The sequence below is a fragment of the Lepidochelys kempii genome, chromosome 16 (assembly GCF_965140285.1).
Source record: "Lepidochelys kempii isolate rLepKem1 chromosome 16, rLepKem1.hap1, whole genome shotgun sequence".
NCBI classification, from domain to species: domain Eukaryota; kingdom Metazoa; phylum Chordata; order Testudines; family Cheloniidae; genus Lepidochelys; species Lepidochelys kempii.
Window position 1 is genome coordinate 26,969,620 of NC_136395.1, and position 22,965 is coordinate 26,992,584.

General features: G+C 43.8%; 1 protein-coding gene across 2 annotated transcripts in view; it reads left to right on the top strand.

Annotated features, from left to right (window-relative positions):
• SCAI (suppressor of cancer cell invasion) overlaps positions 1-22,965 on the top strand; it is a 107,428-nt gene that overhangs the window by 543 nt on the left and 83,920 nt on the right. For both annotated transcript variants that reach the window (XM_073313759.1, XM_073313760.1), the window contains exon 2: positions 642-692. In XM_073313759.1, coding sequence (XP_073169860.1) covers positions 642-692 — 51 coding nt within the window. The remainder of the gene's footprint in view (positions 1-641; positions 693-22,965) is intronic.

The following is a 22,965-nucleotide window of genomic DNA, read 5'->3' on the forward strand; positions in this document are numbered from 1 at the left end:
CCCGCCCCCCGACTCGCCTTACTCCCCCCTTTCCTGTAACCCCCGCCCCCCCCGTAACGGCCGGGACCCCCGCCCCCCTGACTTGCCTTACTCCCCCCTTCCCTGTAACCCCCGCCCCTCCTTCTTCGCGACCTCCCCGCCCCGTAACGGGACCCCCGCCTGCCCCCCCTCCCGCTCCCGCTTCCCTGACACGCCTTACTGCCCCCTTCCCTGTAACCCCTGCCCCTCCTTCTTCGCGCCCTCCCCGCTCCGTAATGGCCGGGACCCCCGCCTGCTGTGCTGCTCTCTTACCCCCTCCCTGCTGGAGCACCCCTGCCCATCTTACCCCCTGCTCTGCCCTGAGCCCCCCACTCCTGCTCTGTTCCCCTGTGCAATGGCCCCTGTTGTGCCCTGTGCCTTGCCATGTCCCCCTCCCCCTGACCTGCCTCACTGGATCCCTTCACCTGTAAGTTCCTGGGGACAGGGCCCCATGCTCAGAGCTGAGCATGCTGTTGGTGCCTAACCAGAGCTGAATTATGCCAGTGAGGTAAGGGTGGCAGGGAGGACCCTGGGGTGTGTTGGCTGGAGCCTGTTACCCCTCTGCCCTTCCTGGTGCTCGTACCTCTGGCCCTCCAGGTCACTGCCTTCTCTTTCTTTCCCACCTCCAGAACAACAGGCCTGGTGGAGAAGCCTTCTCGCAAACGGAAATCCAGGTAAGATGGTGATTTCCCATCCCCCCTTTACTTTGGTGATGGCTGACTCTGTGGATAGGCAAAATAGACCTCCTTCCACCCTCATGCCTCGTTGCCCTCACAGGCACTTCTGTAGAGCCTCCAGCTACAAGATCAGGCTCAGCCTTGGTGTAAGCAGGAGTGAAGCACATTAAAATCAAGGGAGTTGTGTCCACAGTGTGTGCAGTCAAAAAATGAACTGCTCTCTTAGGCCAGGAGACCCTGGCTTCTGCTAGCCAAGTGACATGTCTGTGAATGCTCTAGGAGAGGGTGGGGGGATTGTAAAATGGTGTTAAAGCTGCAGACCAAGGCAAATAGTGCATTGTAGTGTATGTACCTTGTGCAGGTGATAGAAAAACACACATAGGAGAAAATCAGTTCTCTGCTTGGGAAGATCTTGAGTATCTAAGAACCATGGAAGTGATTCTAAAGGCAAGAGGGCATTTCTTTCCTACTCTGGAGATGTCAATAGGGAGATGCTTTTGCTTGCATTTAGCATGCAAGTTTCTGTGTCTGCTCACCCAGAAGAGAAATGTCTACAAATCCTTGCTGCTGCCTTGTTCTGTGCAACTAGCCTCCTTTTTGGAGGCTGGTTTTCCCTTGCTCTCAATACTTAATTTCTGAGGCGAGGGAATGGGATTTTATTGTTAGTCTCTGGAATATTCTCCAGATTCTGTCTGGTTCAGTGTGGATTTCATGGCTCCTTTCACTTGATGATTTCTGCTTCGTTACAGCCTCTGACAGCAGGAGTCTAAAAGTGTTAGTGATTTGTAGTGGGGGAGGTTTGACAATGGGAAACATACACAACAGTACGAATACCGACATGCATGAGATCTTTGTGTGTAAATATTTTATTCCTGCAGTCTCCAGACTGGTCAGTATAGAGTGAGTGGTGCTGGCACTTTTCTGTTTCCATCTGCAAAACTGCATTAAAAGAGGCCACAAATAATTTCCTAACTTATTATATGCAAGCAGCTGCTGTGGATCTCACCTGAATGTTGTTTGAAGGCAAGTAGTGGAGAAGGTAGTTTGTGCCACAGTGAATTGGAAGGGTGGTTGTCTTAGAGACTCTTTCTCTACTAAGGTGTGGTCCACCCTAGTGATGAGCTGCCAAAATCCTAACAACTGGTTCCCTATAAAAAATTCTGATTCAAGGCATGTGCCCCAGTATGTAGTTTTTTGTACCAACAGGGTTACCACACGTTCGTATTTTAAAAATTCCTCCCGGATGGCAATTTAAGAACCAAAAAGCCTGACCTGTCCGGGAAAATACGGATGTATGTTAACCCTGCCTAAAGTTCTTTTTTTAAAAAGATGCGCCTGAACTAGAAATGAGGTCTGTTTCACATGTGTGGGTCCCTGCCACTTCCTGGGGGTGTGCTAGGGTGACCAGATGTCCCGATTTTGGGTTTTTTTTCTTATATAGGCTCCTATTACCCCCTGTCCTGATTTCTCACACTTGCTGTCTGGTCACCCTAGGGTGTGCACATGTGTGGGTCCCAGCTGCTCCCTGCCCCCCTCATTGAAGCAGGTGTGCAGGGTTACTGCCCTGGGAACTGCAGGGCACCAGTGGACGTGGGGCCAGCTGCAGACGGGCGTGGGGCAGGGCTAGCTGGAGGCAGGGGTGCAGGGCTGGCTGTGGGCAGGGCAAGGAGGTGCAGGGTTGGCTGGAGGTAAGGGGGTGTGGGGCTGGCTGCGGGCAGGGCAGGGGGTACAGAGCTGCCTGGAGACAGGGCAGGGGGTGCGTGCGGCAGGGGCTGGCTGCGGGCAGGGTGGTGGGCGGTCACGGGGAGAGCAGCAGGATGCAGCCCAGGCCCAGCAGAGCAGCTGGGGACCCACTAGGCAGCATCGGGAGCCCCAGGGCCAGGGGAGCAGCAGCAGCAACAGGGCTCGTGCTCAGGGCCAGGCGGCAGCCCACATGGCTCCCACAGCGCAGCGCCCCCGGCAGCTGGAGGAGGAATTACATCACTTCCCGGCTGGAGCCCATCAAAGCCTCAGCGCCCCCTGTAGGGAAGCAGGTTAACAACCGGTACTAAAACTGCTTCAAAATTTAACAACCAGTTCACGCGAACCGGTGCGAACCGGCTGCAGTTCACCACTGGTCCACCCTATGGAAAAAGTTTAGGGTCCCCTTACTGTCTTCCTCCTGTGTCTGCTGTTCATGCTTTGAACTCCTTCAGTAGTTCTGTGCCTTAAGGGCTATTAAAACAAATTCCATTTTCACCAGTTGATAGGAAGCTCAATGGGTTTCGGGGCTAGGCAGTACAGGCTGACAATCTGTTCAGCAAGAGAGATTTGGGTGGGGAAGGGAGATGGAAAAGCTGCATGTGTGTGTGAGAATTTTATTCACAAACTGAAATATTTATAAATAAGCTTGTTAATAGTTTTGTGTTGTGAATTGTTGTTGCTTCTCTCTCTCTCTTCCTGTTACTTACGGTAAGAATTGTGGTGACGTACGGCTTGATCTGAACCCTTGACTCAGTCCAAACTCCACTGATCCAAGGGTCTGACTCTGATCTCCTGTCATTGAGAATAGGATGTTACTCCACTAAAGTCTGTTGAGTTGCAGTTGTAAAAAGCTTTGTGGGCTAGTTCTTTCTTGAGTCTTGTAGTTAGGACTTGTCTCCGCTAAGGAATTGTAGTAAAAATTTTCTAATGTAGTTAATGTAATTTCAGTTCAACTGGTGGGAGCCCTCATATAGATGGGGGGCAGACAGCTGCTGGCATTCTCAATGCCTTGCCATGTAGGCCTGCTCTGTGCTGGGTTAAACAATATAGCAATTAAATCCTCAGTGTATCCAGGAACCCTGTCTGTGCTATTTCTCCCACCAGTGCTGCCAGCAACAAAGCTGAAATGGTAATGGCAGTTGTGGGGAATTTTAGCAAAAATATCCTAGTGTAGAGACAGCCACAGTGGTTTACAGAAACAGCTACTCTTGAATGCAGTTACTGAACTTACATGAACACAGTTGCATAAGAGTTGTAACTTTCATTGCTCAGTCCATTGAATGCGTAAGCGATTAGGAACCTTAGCATCACACCTGACTGTAGATTAGACTTGTGGAAAAAGACTTTTAATTTTTATCTGAGATTAATTGCCTGCCCCTTCCTGGCCTGCTCCCACTCTTTAAATGGTTTGGGGAATCTTTGTAAGCCAAGCAGTATTTTATTTTAATTGAAACAAACATTGAGTCACTTAGTGACAAGCAAGAGCATCATTCTCTATCAGTCAGGGCTGCCAGAATAATGCAGATAGGATACACAACTACAGCAGCCAGCTACTATGCTACAGAAAATGAGGATCTCTTTACAGAAGCCATTTGTGAGGAAAGGAGAGTCTGAAAGTCTTGTCGCTCAAATTGTGTTACAGAGAAAACCAGCTATTGTAATGTTAGTCTTTGCAGTTGAAGAAATAAACAGTAAACTGCTGGAATTCTACTGAAAATCAATTTCCCAATTAAATATGGGAAGCATTCCTCCCTTCCCTCACCTAGACAACTAACTTGGTTAAGCTGTAACTGTAGAGGCATGTGAAGACAATGGCACCATGTTAATGTTCCCAACACCTCACGTGAAAGGTGAGATCTATATTATAACAATGATATAAGCCTATAACAGTTGGAGGGAGAAATGGGTACCTTATTTGAATTATGTTCTGTTTCTATATTGCTATTATTTATAAAGCATCCAAAGTTTGCCAAGTGCTTTACAGAAAAATAGGGAGACAGAGTCCCTGTGCTGAGGAGCTTGAAACCTGTCCCAGTTCTAAAAACACTTGGTCTGAAAAACAGCCCTGGAAAAACAACTCTTTGCCAGAGGGCTGTGCTATATAAATGTACCATTAAAATGTTAGACGCTTAAGAATGATAATCTCCATGCATACCAAACTGCAAATTTTTGTCTTGCTAAGGTTTTGACTGCATTTGAAGAGTTGCTGCTTGAAAAATATCATGGTCATAGAAGTAAGCAAATAAACATAGGGCACAGCCAGTGTAACTTGACTAGTACATAGTGGAGAAGCAGGCCTGGTAATCCGTGTCTACAGGAAGAACACTGTGCCCAGATGCTCGCAGGGTGGGAGAGTAAATCCCTCCCATATTTCCCTGCAGGATGCAGCTCTTGTTCCACTGAGTAACAGGACAGACATTGGTGTTCTGTTCTTTTTACCATGTTCAGGATACTTGTGTGTCATTTAGATGCCACAAAAATATCTGCCTTATTCTGTTATGCATTTGTACAGTGTCTAGCACAGTGGGGCTCTGGTCTTTGATTGGGGGCCACTGCTGCACAACTTCTGCTTGTGCTGTACATCATTTTTACACTGATTTAGCTTCACTGATTTCAATGGTGTTCTGACTTTCAGTAGAGTGAAGGAGGAGAATCGTACTCTGTGTGTAGATATGAATTTGATAATCTGGATTTGTCATTTTGCTGGCTCATCTGTTATGCCTGGGGACATGAGGCAGCGGGAGAGGAATTCCAATATGAAAGAGTCTGAAATCTCCTGAGATGAGGCTAGTTCGCAAATGTTTAAAATTAACCACTGTCTAATGTTGTATTTTAAAATGAAAAGTGAAGTAAAATCAAAAGCCTGTATTATGGACGTATGTGGATGTGGTGTGGCACTCTTCACAGTGCCCCAGAGAACACTGATTGAAGGAAATCAGAGCTGTGCAGGCAAAACTCTCCCTATTAATTTCTCTGGAAATCTTGACCGTTGCAGACTCAGGTCTTGGGTCTGTAACATAGGTTACTTGTGTCAGAGTGGTAGCCATGTTAGTCTGTATCCACAGAAACAAGGAGGAGTCCTGTGGCACCTTAAAGACTAACCGATTTATTTGGGCATAAGTTTTCGTGGGTAAAAAACCCATGCCCAAATAAATCTGTTAGTTTTTAAGGTGCCACCAGACTCCTCACGGGTTACTTGCCACAAGTATGCAAACTCCACTCTTGGGGTGTGACTTCAAGCTACCCGCTCTACTCCTCTGTTCTTAGCCTACTTGTTCTGGCATGAGGGGGCAGCATAAAGGAATGGTCTGAGTGTGTGGGAGCAGCACAGAGGATCAAGCAGAGGTCTGCTTCCATAAAGTATGCTAATTAGCTGCTACATAAACATTACCTTGCTATTTACATGTGGCAAGGGAGCCCAGTAGGGTCCTGTAATTGGACTCAGTCTGGTTCTCTCAGGATGTTGGGCAGAAAGGGAAGAATGTGATCCCGAAAAGCCTCGGTGGGGAGACTCTCTTTTGAAGTCTTGTTAATTATTACTGTTGTAATAAAACAAAGACCAGACACTGAATTTCGTGATATAATTAAACCTTTCTTATGATTGCAGAAACTGGAGCACAGCGATTTCTCTGCTTGGTCGTAAAGAATTGGTCTAGAAATGATTTCTGATCTGGAGAGTGAATCTCCAGGACACCGATATACTCTGCACATGATTCTCATACATTACTTTCTCCCCTCTCAGACGTGGAGGGAGGGCAGCAAACCAGTCTGACAGCTCTCCTTGAGCTTGTACTATCTTCTCCTGTCTTAATGGAGACAGTTCCAGTTGGAAGGCAGCCACCAATACCCTTGCTGAGAATACTAACAAGATGTAGGATGATATGATTACTGCCCTCTAGTTCAGGAGCTGGCCTGACATGCCACTTGGGCTATCTAGGCAATAATCCAACTTGCTGTGAGTACATCTCCTCATGATCTACGCAGCATTCACACCATATTATGTGGTATTATAGCAGCGTCTCTGGATTGAACTAGTGTCTGTATATCAAAGGGTTAAACCGTCAGTAGCTTTCTGAGGAAGCAAAAAAACCTATCCTTTAACTCAGATGCTTTCCAGGAACTTGGCTCATGTGAGAGGCATGTGTTTTTCCACACTGCTTTAGGTGATGGCTTAGTTCAAGGGGCCCAGAATTGGCTCATCCAACAGTTGTTGGCAACTTGCCACCTAATGTGCATAAAATAGAACTGACTGTGGACCCCGCCCCCCAACTCTAATGCAGAGGGGGAGCTCTGAGATCAGATTTGCCTTGCTCTAGCTCTGCTATGTGGGTTGAACTGGGCATGCTGCTTAGGCTGTAGAGATTGTGAGAGAGCCCCATGGACTGTATTGAGCTCTAGGGCTGCATTTTGGTGGTTTGTCATTTTAAGGTACTCAACTCTTGTACTTCAGCCACCTATCTTTCTGCCTTCTAGCCTGTTCCCCCTTCACCCCTTGGTTTCATGGAGTGCTCCCGACCTGTGCAGAGTAGTGGTTTATTTAACACTACTACTGTGATCTTGTGGCTTGTTTCCTTGAGCATGTGGCAAGATACACTACTGACACTTCACTGCAAAGAAACCACAGTATAGTTCAGTTTGTGAAATGTAAATACCTTGGCACATCAACCTTCAGCAGAGGATGGTGTTTGTTTTTCACAGACTAGATTGCTCAGACATTCTTTTCTGTCTTTCACTTAGCAGCATCCTAAGTTAGCATTTATGATTATTGGTATTGCAGTAGAGCCTAAGAGCACAAGTCATGGGTTGGTACCTTGTTGCATTAGATCAGGGGTGGGCAAACTGTTTGGCCTGAGGGCCGCATCAGGTTTCAGAAGTTGTATGGAGGGCCGGTTAGGTGAGGCTGTGCCTCACCAAACAGCCAGGCGTGGCCCCCATCCCCCCCTTGCTTCTCATCCCCTGACAGCCCCCCTGGGACTACTGCCCCATCCACCTGCCCCCCTGCTCTCTGTCCCCTGACCACCCCTGGACCCCCTGCCCCACTGGGACCCCTGCCCCATCCAACCACTCCTTATCCCTGTTCCCCACCCTCTGACCGTCTCAACCTCTGTCCAACCCCGCATGCTGCCTGGGGCACTGGTGGCTGGCAGCGCGGCTGCACCAGGACAGGCAACCACGCCACCCGGCTGGAGCCAACCATGTACCATGCAGCACAGAGCACCGGGTCAGGCTGGGCTCTGCAGCTGCGCTGCCCCAGGAGCTCACAGCCCCGCCGCCCAGAACTTTGCACCGGTGGTGTGGTGAGCTGAGGCTGCAGGGGAAGTAGAACAGTGGGGGAAGGGGCGGGGACTAGCCTCCCGGGCCAGGAGCTCAGGGGCCAGGCAGAATGGTCCCGCAGGCCGTAGTTTGCCCACCTCTGCATTAGATGCTGCATGAACACATGAGATGGTTCCTGTCCTAAAGACATTAGGATGTAACTTAAATTTTTAATGTAGTGCAGCATTGGATGTGGTGTGACACTTACAATGCTTGTGTTCAAATTGCTGGTGACAGGGCAGAGCACTCCTTTCCAACCATTTTCAGTAAGAACATCCTAAATCAATGTGTTTTTAAAACCCCGATCTCCTTTGAACCATCCACTGGGGCTTCCTAGGCCTCTGATCCAGAAGCTGGCTGCTTCAGTGACTGATTTATTTTTAAACATGCTGGTTAAGTTGGTATGAGGGAAGAGCAGGGGACCTGCTGTGGGGACTTTGGCTCTTTTTATTCAAAATATAAAAGGGATCATGAACTGCAGTGAATGGGAGAGCATGGAGCACACAGACTGGACTAATGTGGAACAAATTGCCAGAGGCAGCAATGTAAGGAAGAGAAAGTGTATGGGAGGCAGCTGGCTAAATCCTTGCATGGGAAGTGAAAGGATGTAGCCACGTATAGGGGATGTGGTGGTGTGTAGGCAATTTTATTTCATCCTGGGGGAAAACCAATCCAGAAAGGGCCTTTTTTCCAGCAGGCCAGGGTGTGGAGACTTGGTTGAGGCTGAAATGTCAGAGCTGACTCCCCATTCTTGAAATTAAATTAATTAAAATATAAAAACACATAAGAGGCAAGTTAGGCCCAGCAACAACTTGTCTTGGGACAAATAAGGTAAGGTGAGCTGTGAGGATGCTGGATCTTGGCTAGAATCAGCTCTGTGGTAGGAATGTGATGCAAAGTGTAGCGTTGGAGGGGGCGCTGCAGGTCCTTTGACAGCCCTCTTCAGTGGGTGAGAAAGGGAAGAAATTTAGAAAGACATTCTCTTGCAGTTTTTGGCAGGTCTTGAGTTATAGCTAAATAAACAAACCAGCATGTGCTGCACAGGTGAGAGTCTCCACCTGCTAAGGGTGAGTCGCATTCTGCAAGACACGGTCTCTTGGGTGTTTGTCTGGAAACTTGAGCTCATGTTTACTTGTGAAGCAGGAGAGCTCTGATACTTATGTGTTGATTTAAATGGAACACTTGAGGTGAAATAGCCCTGGCAGGCAGTTGTTGTTCAGAATGACCTGGCCAGTAAGAGTTTTTCTCTTTTTGAAATAGAGAAGCCAAGTTCTCATTTGGAGCTTCTTGCAGAATGCCTTTTTAGAAATAGGTAAATGTGAATGTACTATTAATAACCTAAAATACAGCATAATGGGCTCAGAATGATTAAAGCTGCTTGGACAGCTTCATGCTTGTACTAGCTTCTCAGTGACTGTGTTTCAGATTTATCCATGTGTGCTGTTCTCTGCAGTCTAGATACAGTTCTATAACTAGCACTCTGATCTATTAAACAGTTAACTTGGCATTTCTGATTATAGTAACAAAGGAAATCAGCATATCAAGCATCTTGTTAGCCATGGCTGATATAAGTTGTTTGATGTTGCGTTCCTTGGCTGCAACATTACAGAAGTGCTCTGAGCCTTACATACACTGATGTATTAGCCTTGCTACCTTTTTGTGAGGTAGGCCATTACTATCACCGTCTTATGGACAGGGAAAATGAAACGGAGAAATGACCCCTGGTCACGCAGTTAGTTGGGGCAGAGGTGGGGATATTGAACTGTTCTAAAATCTACAAGGGCATGGTGACCGGGAAGAATCAGTTCAGTTCACTACAGATAATACTTCCTTTTGTTTATTATATCAGGTAATTTTAAATACAAAGCTTGTTTTGATAAACCTTTTCTAGGTTTATTTAAATAATTTTTTTTGTATTTTCATTGAGTTCTAATTACCATCCAAAGAGAACTTGACATACATCACAAGTAAAAAATTAATTTAGAAAATAAGAAATCCATCATTTACCATTTTCTAACATCATAAAAATGTGAAAACTCTTTAAGAACTTACATTTATTCAGATTAAGCTACATAATTGCTTAAATAATATACCTTATCTGTAGTACAAACTTAGTTTAAAGGCTGTATTTAGTTGTAAATCAACATGTTTTTAATGAGAATGCCCTTTTGTTTGGGAAAACCGTACAAATGTAAAACATGATTAAAATTGATTTAAATCAAGGTTTCCTGCTTGCTGATTTAAATCTGACTTACATTGCTTTGATTTAAATCAGTCCTCACTGTACTGAACTATGTTAGCTTTATCTTCTAATCATTAGACATACACTCCCTTTTTGCCAGTGTCTGTAGTCTACCACCAAATATATTTCCTGGGTTGGAAGGGACGCTAAAGTCTTTACACCAAGTCTCTCATGGAGGATTCCATGTTCAATAGAAGAGTGTTCCTCTCGGAAGAGGGTGCACCTGGCGGGGGGAACGGACTTTGGTAGAGTGAAAGGTTCCTGGAAGCAACAATAATTGAGACACCTTTCCTATAATGTGTTGGCGGGTGTCTGTGCATCTCATCCTCTTCTCTTCAAACCAGAGGAGGAAAGAGCAAGCCTATAGAGAGAAATTTGAGGCTCCAGTACATCATGTTCACTGGGGCCTCACCCCTCCCATTTCACTTCACTTACACAGTTGTTACAGATGTTTGAGGGAACCCTGGAGCTTGGGGTCCTGGTTTAATTGTGTTCTCCCCTCTCCTCCCCTCCCCTCCCCTCCTGCCTGGAAAATGACTTTAAAACCAACCAGGACTAAAGGCAGAGTTCCTGTTTCTGCTCTCTTCATGGCAGATCTTACCATTTTGCATTGCACATGGAAATTGTAGCTAATTTGAAATGTATCCTCTTGTAAGATCACACATACAATTTTCCATGTGGGTGAGTAAAGCAAAATAATGATTACAATGCTAGATAGCAGTAATTATAACAACAACCTCTGCAGTAACCACTTCGGTGGCAGTCTTGTCCCCAAAAAAGGTAAGAGGAAAGAAAATCGTACAATGTCTGCAATGGGTAAAACCAGTCCTATGAGGTTCTGAGCTTTTCTCAGTTACATCACGTGGGAGAGATGTATTGCGGGGAAATGGATTTCCCCTAAGTCTAGCAGCTTAAAATATATGAGACACTAAGACTTTGGTAGTCCAGGTTTAAGTGTATCTTCCTGTTGCAGGGAGTCAGGATTGGAGCCTGACTTGAATATAGCATTCTTGGGGCCCCAAAAAATTTCAGTGCCACTTAAACTTCCAGCTTAAAAATAGTATTCTTCCTGCCAAGATGGGGTATGAACGGAAATCTTTGGGGGTGACTTCAGAAAGATTCAGCTGCCCACAAATAGATTTATTCACAATGAACTTTAATACCTAAGTATGCAAAAGATTTCTCAAATGCAAGGACCCAACACCACTGGGAAATGGCTGTCTCCTACTCTGGTTAGGATTCTCTTGTTTGCCTTCCCACAAGTCCTATTTCTAAACAGTACAAATTAAAATAGTCCATTAGGTTGCCAGTGCTTCAGAGAGTCTGTAAAGGCCTTATTTTCTGATTTCGTAGCAATGACTTCCCTGCAACCTTTCTTTCCGCTAGTGTCACCCACACACTCTTCGCAGAGGGACCTCTTTAATACCAGGATCTCTACATCTAGCATGGCTCTTTGAATGAACCATCTTGTAGAATGAGGGCTATTACAACCAGGTTATCCATGCCTTACTTTCCTCCAGGAGGCGATCCACTTCCCCATCCCATGGAAGGGCCTTTTTACAATTTAAGCATTGGTGTTTTGACAAGGGGTGTGATCCCTGGAACGGAGGAACTAGCGACATCCTTGCATTTGTGCACAGTTGTTGTTCGATAGGCCTTGCCATAAGTCCACTACAGCAGTGGTGCTACAGTAGTGGTTCTCCACCAGCGGTACGTAGAGGTCTTCCAGGGAGTACATCAACTCCTCTAGATATTTACCTAGTTTTCAACAGGCTTCATAAAAAGCACTAGCAAAGTCGGTACAAACTAAAATGTCATACTGACAATGATTTGTTTATACTACTCTATATAATACCTATTGTCTTGCCTGCGGACTACATCACCCACGTAAAGGAACTTTTCATAAATGATTTTTTTATTCATTTGCCATTTTGCTGTGTTTTCTGATGGTTTTTTCCTTTTGCAGACTTTTATGCATATCTTTCTCTGCTGTATTCTTCCCAATCATATTTGATCTGCTTACTTTTACTTGTTCTTTACTTTGTGTCAACTATTGTAAATGATCCACTCCACAGATTCCTGCTCAGTGCCTTAGTCCATTAGGTTTAAACAGGACAGAGTGATAGAGCAGTCTACGAGTCTATTCTTGTCCATTTGGCTCAGAGGCAGTGTCACCTGAGCTCGCAAAATACTCCACGCTCTACTACCCTAGTACCAATACTGAAATTAGTCGTAAATAACAAAGCACTTGAGGTAAGTGGAGGTTGTCGAAAGTCAATTTATTTAGTGAAAAGACTAGGAGAAATTCCTGGTCTAATCATGTAAAAATTAAAAAAACAAAAAGTGATCCAGTGCCCCTGCAACTATCATGTAAAAATTAAAAAAACAAAAAGTGATCCAGTGCCCCTGCAACTATCATTCTGAATGGTAGAGAACAATACACAGGAAGTGAGAACATGTGTATCCAGAAGAAATAGACCAAGTGCGTCCCATCAAGCTGATTTCCTGATACTGTTTTTGTTTTAAAAGTCAAATCATAAACTTAGGGACTGTAAATCTCACTTGCTTGATCTTTCCCCCATGTTGTGTAAATATAATTGGTTTTATGAACTGTGGTAAGAAACCTTATGGGATTAGTAGAAACACAGATTTGTAATCTATTATGTCTTAGTCTCTAATTCTCTAGTTTTGTACGTGGGTCGAAATGTTACCATCCACTAAAGTAAAAAGAAAAGGAGTACTTGTGGCACCTTAGAGACTAACCAATTTATTTGAGCATAAGCTTTCGTGAGCTACAGCTCACTTCATCGGATGCATACTGTGGAAAGTGTAGAAGATCTTTTTATATACACACAAAAAGCATGAAAAAATACCTCCTCCCACCCCACTCTCCTGCTGGTAATAGCTTATCTAAAGTGATCACTCTCCTTACAGTGTGTATGATAATCAAGTTGGGCTATTTCCAGCACAAATCCAGATTTTCTCACCCCCACCCCCCCCCGGAAATGGCCCAGCTTGATTATCATATATATTGTAAGGAGAGTGATCACTTTAGATAAGCTATTACCAGCAGGAGAGTGGGGTTCTACACTTTGCACAGTATGCATCCGATGAAGTGAGCTGTAGTTCACGAAAGCTTATGCTCAAATAAATTGGTTAGTCTCTAAGGTGCCACAAGTCCTCCTTTTCTTTTTGCGAATACAGGCTAACACAGCTGTTACTCTGAAATCATCCACTAAAGTAATTCATGAGTTTAAAATTATTTGAAAGCAGATTATATAATGTATATAAATGAATGGTGTCTGTAATTTTATCTTTTTTGGCCAATTGTCTGATAGGAGTGAAAAGCTGATGCTGTCAAATAAAATAAATATTCTTGTCTTCCTATTGGTCTCTTACATTGGATAAATGTAGTGAAACTGAGGCTCACAAATCTCCAGATAACCAACTTTTTTTGGTACAATTTCGTTCGGGTGATAAGAACTGAAATACATTTGAAAGAGCATGGATGTAGGGTTCTGCTCCGAGGAGAGCAGGTGGGAGGGGGCAGGATGTAGTTCAGGGGTGGCCAATCTACGGCTCCTTGTATAAGCACCGACTCTGGGGCTGGAGCTACAGGTGCCAACTTTCCAATGGGCCAGGGGTGCTCACCGCTTAACCCCTGGCTCTGCCTCAGCCCCTGTCCACACTCAACCCCTTCTCGCCCCCTCCCAGTAGCCTGCCATGTCCTTGTTCCTCCCCTTCCCCCCAAGAGTCTTCTGCATGCCACAAAATAGCTGATCAGGAAGTGTGGGGAAGGAGGGGGAGGCGCTGATCGGCGGGGCTGCTAATGTATTACTGTGGCTCTTTGGCAATGTACATTGGTAAATTCTGGCTCCTTCTCAAGCTTAGGTTGGCTACCCCTGATGTAGTCAAATGCTTAAGAACCAAAGGCAGAAATTTTATTTATGTACTTTTGTTTTTTAAAAGAATGGCTTGGATATCTGTTGGGTAGTGAGAGGCCATTACTGTATTGTTAAAAGAAAAGGAGGACTTGTGGCACCTTAGAGACTAACCAATTTATTTGAGCATAAGCTTTCGTGAGCTACACTTATGCTCAAATAAATTTGTTAGCCTCTAAGGTGTCACAAGTACTCCTTTTCTTTTTTGCGAATACAGACTAACACGGCTGCTACTCTGAATACTGTATTGTTAGTATATGAATAAGGATTAGATGTCCAATGTCTCATTTGTTTTCCCAAAAACTATAAATCAGTGTGATGTCACTATTTGTGATGGAGTCAAGCTGTGGCTAAGGAGAGATGAATGCCTGCTGCATGGCAGTGCTTTTTTAAATCTCTTGGAATGGCTTAAAGCTACATATCAAAACCTTGGCATAATCAGACCACTGATCATGTGTGTTTTTAGTGACTGTAAAATGAGGGTTGGTAGGGATGTAGTCAAGAGAGAGAACCGGAAGAGGTGGAGTTTTTGTGGCTATTTTTAAACATATACCTCCTTGCCTTTTAAAATTCCAGTGTGCTGAGCTTCTAAACAACCTCATGGTTAGTATAGAGTTCTGAAAGAATATTGTAATATTTTGAAGCATCTGACTATGTGGGGAATCAAATTAGCTACTGTATAAAGGAATATGAGTGTCCGATTATGCTTCCTTCCCTCTTGCTCGAATTCTGAGGGCAATGCTGAATTACAGAGGTGTCTGACTCATAGTTAAGACTGTACCTTGAGGTGCGTTAGCTTGTTTTAGATCTTTCTTACCTTATTTTTTTACTTGGAATTAAGTCATTCCTGTAAACTAATTTGTGATCCCTGTAGGATGGGCTATTCCTCCTCCCCAAGTCTTTGTAGTTCCTCAAGTCACACCATTATAGACTCTAGAAAGTGCCTCTTATTAAGAATGACCAGTGAGCATATAAATATTCCAGTAACCTTAGAGCTCATACATTCAATTAACAGCAATATTTATGTGTAAAAGTGTACTTTATGTATTTCACAACCATACTTTGGACCTACAACATAGACACTTATGTAGCATAGAACTAATTTGTGTGTGTAAAGTGGAGGCTGCCATTATGTTGGCTTCTTTTCTACCAGAAGTCTTGAGCTGTTCATGCTCAGAGATCAAAGGGAGTGCAGAGATGGCAATTGGTGTAAATTTTTTTGTCTTAAAACAATACAAATTTACTGTTAAGTCTTCAAGTTATCCTCGTATAGGACAGAAGGAAATAAGCAATTGTATCTAGTTATTAAAACTTTGTTTTGTCTGTAGTACTTGCTTTTGGTTTAATTGCTCTTTCACGTGCTGGAACTTCATAGATCTGGAAGGTTTTAACTTCATGCCCTCAAGGTAAGATTATTCTTCCTTTATCTTATAGCCCTTTACTGTCTCCCACCCCCTCTCCCTTTAAACACCTACTAGATCTTTTTACTTTGGCCAAAGGTACCTGTTACTGCCCGTTACTGTTTAGAGTAAATCATTTGGCTATAAATTACCTCTTTAATTGCTTCCTCGGCAAGCTGGTGGTATTTTTAAGCCAAATTGGAATGTATCCACAGATAACTCTGGTACAACCACAATCCTGTTCTTTTCCCACTCCACCCCTGAACCCCTCTTTTAATGCCTGTTTGAAAGCTCAAAAAGCAAGTCATAGAGGAAATGACAAGCAGAAAGAATGTGCTTTGAACATCATAAAGCAAATAGAATTAACAGCTCGTCCACTCTTTCTTCTAAAAATCATACTCCAAGTTGTTTGTACGCTGTATAAACAAAGAAATACCTCTGAAGCCTGGGTCTAGCTAGGTTATTTCATTTTTATGTTCAAAGGCGAGCAGTGGTTTTGGGATAAGATATGCCTATTAATGCTTGGTGCTGACTGCTATTAAACACCCTGAAATAATGAGAGAAAATTCATGGATCTCTTTGTAACTGTCACCATAGTTGATGTGCTTTGTTTGTTGGCTTGTCTCTTAATGTCTGGAATAAAATTATTCCATGCTGATTTTTTTTAAGCATTGGCACAAACCATCTGCAAAGTGTGTGTTTTGGGAGCTGGGGGGATTTTTTTTTTTTTGTGAGGTTTCCGTATGTTTCTTGAGCCTGATCTACACTGTGCCTTAAGAATTTCCGAGTAGTGGCTTTTAATGAAGCGGTATGAGCTCTCATGCAGAAGGGTGAATTTGGGATTTACCTTTATTTGTATTGCAGTAGCACTGATGGCATTACTTGGGATCAGCGCCACGTTGTGCTAGGTACTATTAAAAATTCAGAGGTAGACACAGTCCCTGTCCCCCACCCCCAAAGTAATAAGATTCCTAAATTCCAAGCTTCAGTTACTCTGAAGCCTAAAATGTCTGAGTTAGTGTGAAGTGATGGAAGCAGCTACAAGCCTGGGTGAGAGCTTTTTGTTTGGAATCAGTGACGGATGTAGCCTTCCAATTCAATGGGTGCATGCTGATGCTGCCTCCTTGCCCCGATGTAGGGGCATAGACAACCTGCAGCAGCATGCTCCACTTTGTCACCGCAGATCTAATACTGACCTGGAGCAGGTGTGAGGCCTGGGGCAGGGTGGGGGCTGGAGAATGAGCCTGCCCCACATTCATCCTGTAGCAGTGGCTCTGGCCTGCTGGGGCTGGCTCCCCAATGTGGGTATTGCAACCTGGTGGGCTTGATTGGAAGGGTGGCTGGGCGAAACTTGAGTAGTGCTGTGACCCCATGTACGAGGTCACAGTGCCCATTGTGAGGAAGCTGGGTCCAGCCCTGTTAGATAGGAGCCACCACTGAGGGTTGAGTGTGGGGGAGGACTTGATCTCCAGCTGCCTACCCTCTGCACTGGGCCAGAATTAGAGTTGCAGTGTGTGGGTGGAGGGTGGTGGTGCCTCCAAGTTGAAGCACCGAGAGTGGGGAGCTGGGTGTGGCCTCATGGGAGTTTCTGTAGGTGTAGTTGTACCTGTGAACCCCCACCAAAGCTGCCCCTGTACAAAACATCACCAAGTTGCATCATCACTGGATTACATGGTCTGTTACCATCCAGCTTTTAAGTTCTCCGCCATTTTGAGTTCATGAATTACACCTGTGTGGCGCATAGCTATAGTAAAGCATGTATCTGTGCAGGAGTCTTAGCATGCTGTGATATCAGAGGTAACTCTGCCAATCACCACCCTTACTCTACAGCTAATTAGAATGCAACACTTAATTCACCATATATGCAGTCTCATACAACCAATTACTTTGTCCAACTGCCACATCTCTGCACCCAACTGCCATCCACACAAATCTCTCCATGCGTCCCCTCCAGACACAAATAACCATAACTAGTGCACACAATAAACCCAGCACATACAGCTCCTCAGTGCAGCACGCACCCATAGTTTGCCACTCACAAATTAATACGAGTCTCCCAGCATAACACACACACTTGCCTACCCCCGTTCAAGCTTACCATAAAACTCTTGTCCTAGATCATCACCGGTTCAGTTGTCACGGGGATTCATGGTCTGTTAGCATCCAGTTTTTAAGTTCTCAGCCATTTTCAGTTCTTTTTACACAGATGAATTAATGAATTACACCCATGTGGCAGCATGGGCTTTCAGCTACTAGTTTGTAGTATAGTTTGTCACACTAGCTTGTATGTTTCTAAAAACTATAGGAGGAGAGTGGGAGTTCAAGAGTATTGTTACACATGTAGCAGATGCACAGTTTCATGGAGCCAAACAATCAGAACTTAATAAACAAACAACTATCTCTGATGCTTCATGCAGCTCTTACGGGTTAACTGATTTATTGTAGGTGACATGATGGAAGTGGGTCTAGAGAGGAAGAGGATAGCAGCCCTATGGACTGGTACAGAAAGGGCATTCCCTACTTAATGAGCACAGTGAAAGAAAGCACTGATGTTTGTGGGGGAAGCAAATGGACATTCACGTAGTCTATTGATGCAGTGGAGTGACTTGGGGTAGTGCCATGACACAACTGAAAATGTAAGGAGGGGGCAGAGTGGTGGAGAATCTTGAGGGAGCACAGGGTAATCTTAAATTTGATTGAAGGGAGAGGCAGTGAAGGGGTTTATAGGGAGGAAAACAGAACAATGGGGAAGGAAGATTGTTTTAGCAGCTGTGTTTGTAATTGGCTCTGGGAGAGTTGATGTGGGTTGAAAGTCAGAAAGTGGGAGGTTGCAGTGATTGAGGTGGGAGTTGTTGAGAACCTGTATTAGTTTTAGCTGTGAATTTTAGAAATTTTCTGGAGGCAGCACTTGGACCTGGCCTAGATGCGAAGGGCAGTGAGTAAAGATGATCCCCAGATTATTGGGGGGGCCTGAGGGGTGAGGAGGATGGATTATGGTGTGTTCCGCTGGGACAGGGATGGGTAATCAGGAGCTGACTTTTTTTTTTCTGTACGTTTTTAAGTTGCTAATGAGATTTCAAAGGTGGGGTCAGGCTCTCCAATGGTATCTGAGATCTCTCTCTTTCCTGCCAATGCTGACTGTGAAAGACAGATGTGTCGGAATGAAAGTAGTGAGAAGAAGAAAACCACAATGGTACTATAAGCTGTTTCTGGTTCATGTGTGTGACTCAAGGTTATTAGGACTCTGAGAGAGGTTCCCAAAAAACCTAGCAATGATGTTTATATCCTTCCTGTTTATATCCTTCTCCTTCCATGGAGAGCAATTTAACTTTGTTTTTTTCCCCCTTCTTGTGAGTCCAAGCAAGGAAACTTGTACCAGCAGGATGGTCTCAAATATTTTGGTTGCTGGGAAGCAGAGCAGTTTTTCTCCTCCCTTCTTTCTCCCCACCCCCCCGACCTCCCTGTTTCTTAAAAATAAATAAAGGTGTCATCTTTCTGATCTGGGCTTATGCATGCATATAGGGGTAAGAACTGAATGAGATGTTAGAGAGTAACTGTTAAACTTCTGTGCAATGGTCTGCTGTGGCACAGGGCACAGATGGGCATGACTCAGGCAAGGTGGTACAGCAAATTTATGGCAGAGCTGTTCATAGAACTGGGAGTCAAGACTCCAGTCTTGCACTCTGAACACTGGATCACATTTCTTCCGACAGGATTATTTTTCCAGCTCAATATGCAGAATTTTAATATTAATTAGATAAGAGTTTCTCTTAGGTTTGTTGCAACTATGAACTTTAAAATTCCTGAGAGCCAGGACATCTGATAAATAAGGTGATTATTGCTGTATGTTGAATCCTGTGTCACAGCAACGCAAACACTGCTATCCTTATGTTAAAGACTAATCAATACAGCCAAACTTGTCTGGTTCACTGCTTATTTTATGCCAGTTTGCTAACCTTTTGGGGTGAAGTGCAACAGGAAAAGCCCTCTTTCCATTTGGAGCACACACACAGGAGACTAGATTTGCATCCACAGTTGGCTCTAAAGGTTGCCTACAGGTTATCAAGGGACAATGCCAAAAGTTCAGTAATCGAAACTGCTGGAGCCTGAAATAAAATACAGATACTTTTTCTAATTTTAGCCAAAGAAGCTTCCAGAGGTCACGTTGATCAGTTCCCTTTGTCATAGTAAGTTTCATGTTCATGACTAGGTTGATATTCAGTATTTCATCTTCTAATTAAAGTGGTCTTTAAAATGTGTGAAATTGAATAAGTGGCATATGAATACCACTGCAAGTCAGGCAGCTGCAAAAGATAACCATTCTGACATCATAAACCCAAGGCTAGGAGAAAAAGCACTGAGGCTGCGCTACCCGCAAAATAGCAAGCACTGCAGAAGAGTGTCTTACCTTGTGACTTCCCCTTTAGTTTTTTTGAGGCTTGCAAAATGTTTTCTCTGTTGGGGGAAAAACTTGAACAATTCATACTGTAGAGGATTCTCATAACCAGTCTGAGGAAAAGATCCTGGGCATTGTTGTGGATGGCTTAATGAAAACTAAAGTTCATTGTGCAGCTGTGGCCAAAAAAAGCAAATGATGCCCGGTTCCATATGGAATGGGACGGAGAACAATATGGAGAATATCAAATGCATCTCCAGTACTGGTCACCCCCTCTCAAAAAGGATGCTGCAGAGTTGGAGGAGGTTCAGAGAAGGGCAATAAGCGTGATTCAGGGGCTGGAAAAATCTTGTGAGGATTTTTACTTTATAAAGAAGATTATTAAAATGGGACCTAATAAGTACACAAAAATGAGTGGCCTAGAGAAGGGAGATCAGAAACTTTTTGTGTTCTAAGACAGGACAGAGAGCAAGGGAAAACTCAATGAAATTGAAAGGCAGCACATTCAGAACTTGATCAAATGAAATACACTTTCACACAGTGCACAATTAGGCATTAGTTGCTATGGTTACTGAGGGCAAGAATGTAGTAAAATTCAAAGAAAGATTGAACATTTGTATGGATAACAATATCCTGAGCTAGAGTAACTATAAAGAGTTATGTTAGTGTGGTAAAACCTCCTGCTTCAGGTTTTAAACCAATCTCTGTCTAGTAGGGATTTGGACAAGGTTTCTGGAGATGGATTATCCTACATCTGCCTACTACAGGGTATCCTCTTCCTATGAAGCATCCGGTACAGGCCACTGCTGGAGACAGGATACTGGACAAGGTGGACCTTGGGACTGAACTGGGCTGACAATTCCTATGTTACAGTGAGGTCATCTTTAGTTGGTTCTGAGTGGTGTTTATCCAGGTGTTAAATGTTTATGAATTACTGAACACTGTTTTATTGATACAGAAGTTGCTAAGCCAAAGATTAAAACAAGAAATGCTGATGAAATGCAGAGCACTATTTTTATTCAGTATCTCATTTTTTCAACTCTTTAGACTGCTTCTTACAGAAATTGACTTTACTCTTATTTGGGAAGATACGCCAGCCTAGAGGATGACCCAGTTAAGAGGGATCTGCTATAATATCTTATACCTGTCACCTGAAGATCTCAAAACACTTGATATGATACAAGTCTTCCGAAATAGTTTGTTCTATAGATAGGAAAGGGAAAATGCCCAGGAATATTCCTTGGCAAGGTCTCTAAGGGGTTTATTCCTGAGTGTTTCCATTTTGCAGCATTTTGGGTCTTTCACTGGTGTTGCTGTAGTCTACTGTATACTTCTGCTCCTACATAAACTTCCCATTTTTTTTAGCCTTTTGGCTCTACCCCTATGCTGTAGTTTTTTTTACCAATTGCCTGTTGTAAATAAGAAAGTTATTGAAATTAATCTGTTGTTTTAAACTCGGTGATCTCTTCCCTTCAGAGCATCCTTTGACAAGCCCTGTTACCAGTGGAACATTGTTGGACAGAAACTTGCTTGACTTTGAAGGTTAAATTGCATTTTCAAAGCATACTGCAAGTACATGTGAGAGAGGAGAAAATAGCAACATGATTTAGCAACATTCACCAGAAGGATTGCATTTGACATGGACAATATTCTAGCTATCTAGTATCTGCTCTTAATCATTAGTAGAGCCAGGCCTGCTGCCCATTATCCTCTGCATACACGGTCTTCACCAACCTGTGTCTACCGCTCTCATGACAACTGGACTTCATCCTAGCCTGCTAGGTATGTGTATCCATACCTAAGTGTAGTACATGAACTACATAGACAGCCTCATCTCCCAAACACTTCAGAGGCAAATGAATCCCTCTGATTTCTGTGCTCCATGAGAGGAAGTAAAATACTGAATGAATGAGAGATGGGTAGAGCTCTCTCTGTACCTATTTATTGTGAAGACTCTGAGAATTGCTGCTCTTTATTTCTTCTCTTCCCTTCTGCCCTTCCCCACTCCGATACCTTGCCAGAGTGCTGTCCTCCCCTGAGTACCTGCTGCTGCTCCTTGTCTCCCTGGTGATCCTGCCATATGCCGTGAAGTGGAGAATTGTGTTGCTGCTTATGAGGATTTACAGCTTTACTAGCAGCCTGTAGATGGTAGTGTGAGATGGGCTTGGTTTTCAGAGAATACACTTACGACCCTACCCCAATTAGCAAACTAGATCCTTTTGACAGCGCTCTGCATTTCATGCTGACAGTCTAGCATATTCTGTTCAAGTACTGAGGAGAGGAGGAATTCATTGTGGAATACTTGTGACTATGGTGAGACATGATTGTTTTCCCTTCTGTTAGTCCACAAAGTTTGAATGGGTCTCGAATAGCACTTATGCCATTTTACGATCTTTAGCTAAATTAATCCTCAACCCAGCTGTCAGGTTGGTAAAGTCACAGCTTTATAATTGGTGGTATACCCTACCAGGTAGCTGGCTAGACAGAATTTGCAGATATCGAGACCCAGTGTCTTTGTGCTAATCTCTGTTATCCCCCAACCTTTGTGGAGACATAGCTCCCCTGGGAGCCGTGGTCCTGTAAATTTCCTGTCCCTCTGATAAAAAATTAATTATAATAGAAACTGCATTCATGTAGCTGGAATGTTTGTGGGTTTTACACTATATGTTTTCAAGATACGCTCTTAAGAGGATGTTGAAGACAAGTGGTTACTTGAGGCTGCATTTCATGAAAAATGCATTTTAAAAAAATCTGAGTTTAAGGCTGTTGAGCATTGTGTCTTATTTTGATGGAAGTTTGAAACTTTTAGAATAAATACATTAAATGAAAGGCACGTGCCTCAAATGACAGGGCATGAGCAATAGAAAGTCTTCCAGAAATTAGTGTGTGGTTTTTTTTAAATGAATGCAAACATTAAGGATTTCTGAAGAGAATGTTTTCAAACCTGGAAGCTTCGAAGCTTAGTGTATGTATTGTGTACTTTGTAGAAGGAAGAAAGTGTATATATACCTGGCATATGATGTGGCCACACTTTGTGCTGCTCAAAATCTGCATTTACACATCTAAATCACTCTTGCCTTGGGTCTTTTCATTAGAATGTGAGCTGGAACAAATATGCAATTAAATTGTTAGAGGCAGGGAATTCCAGTTACTGACAATACAAGGCCAAAGTATCAAACCTGACTGCTGATGATATGCTAAGAACACCACATTCTCAGTTGGCCATTTCGAGACC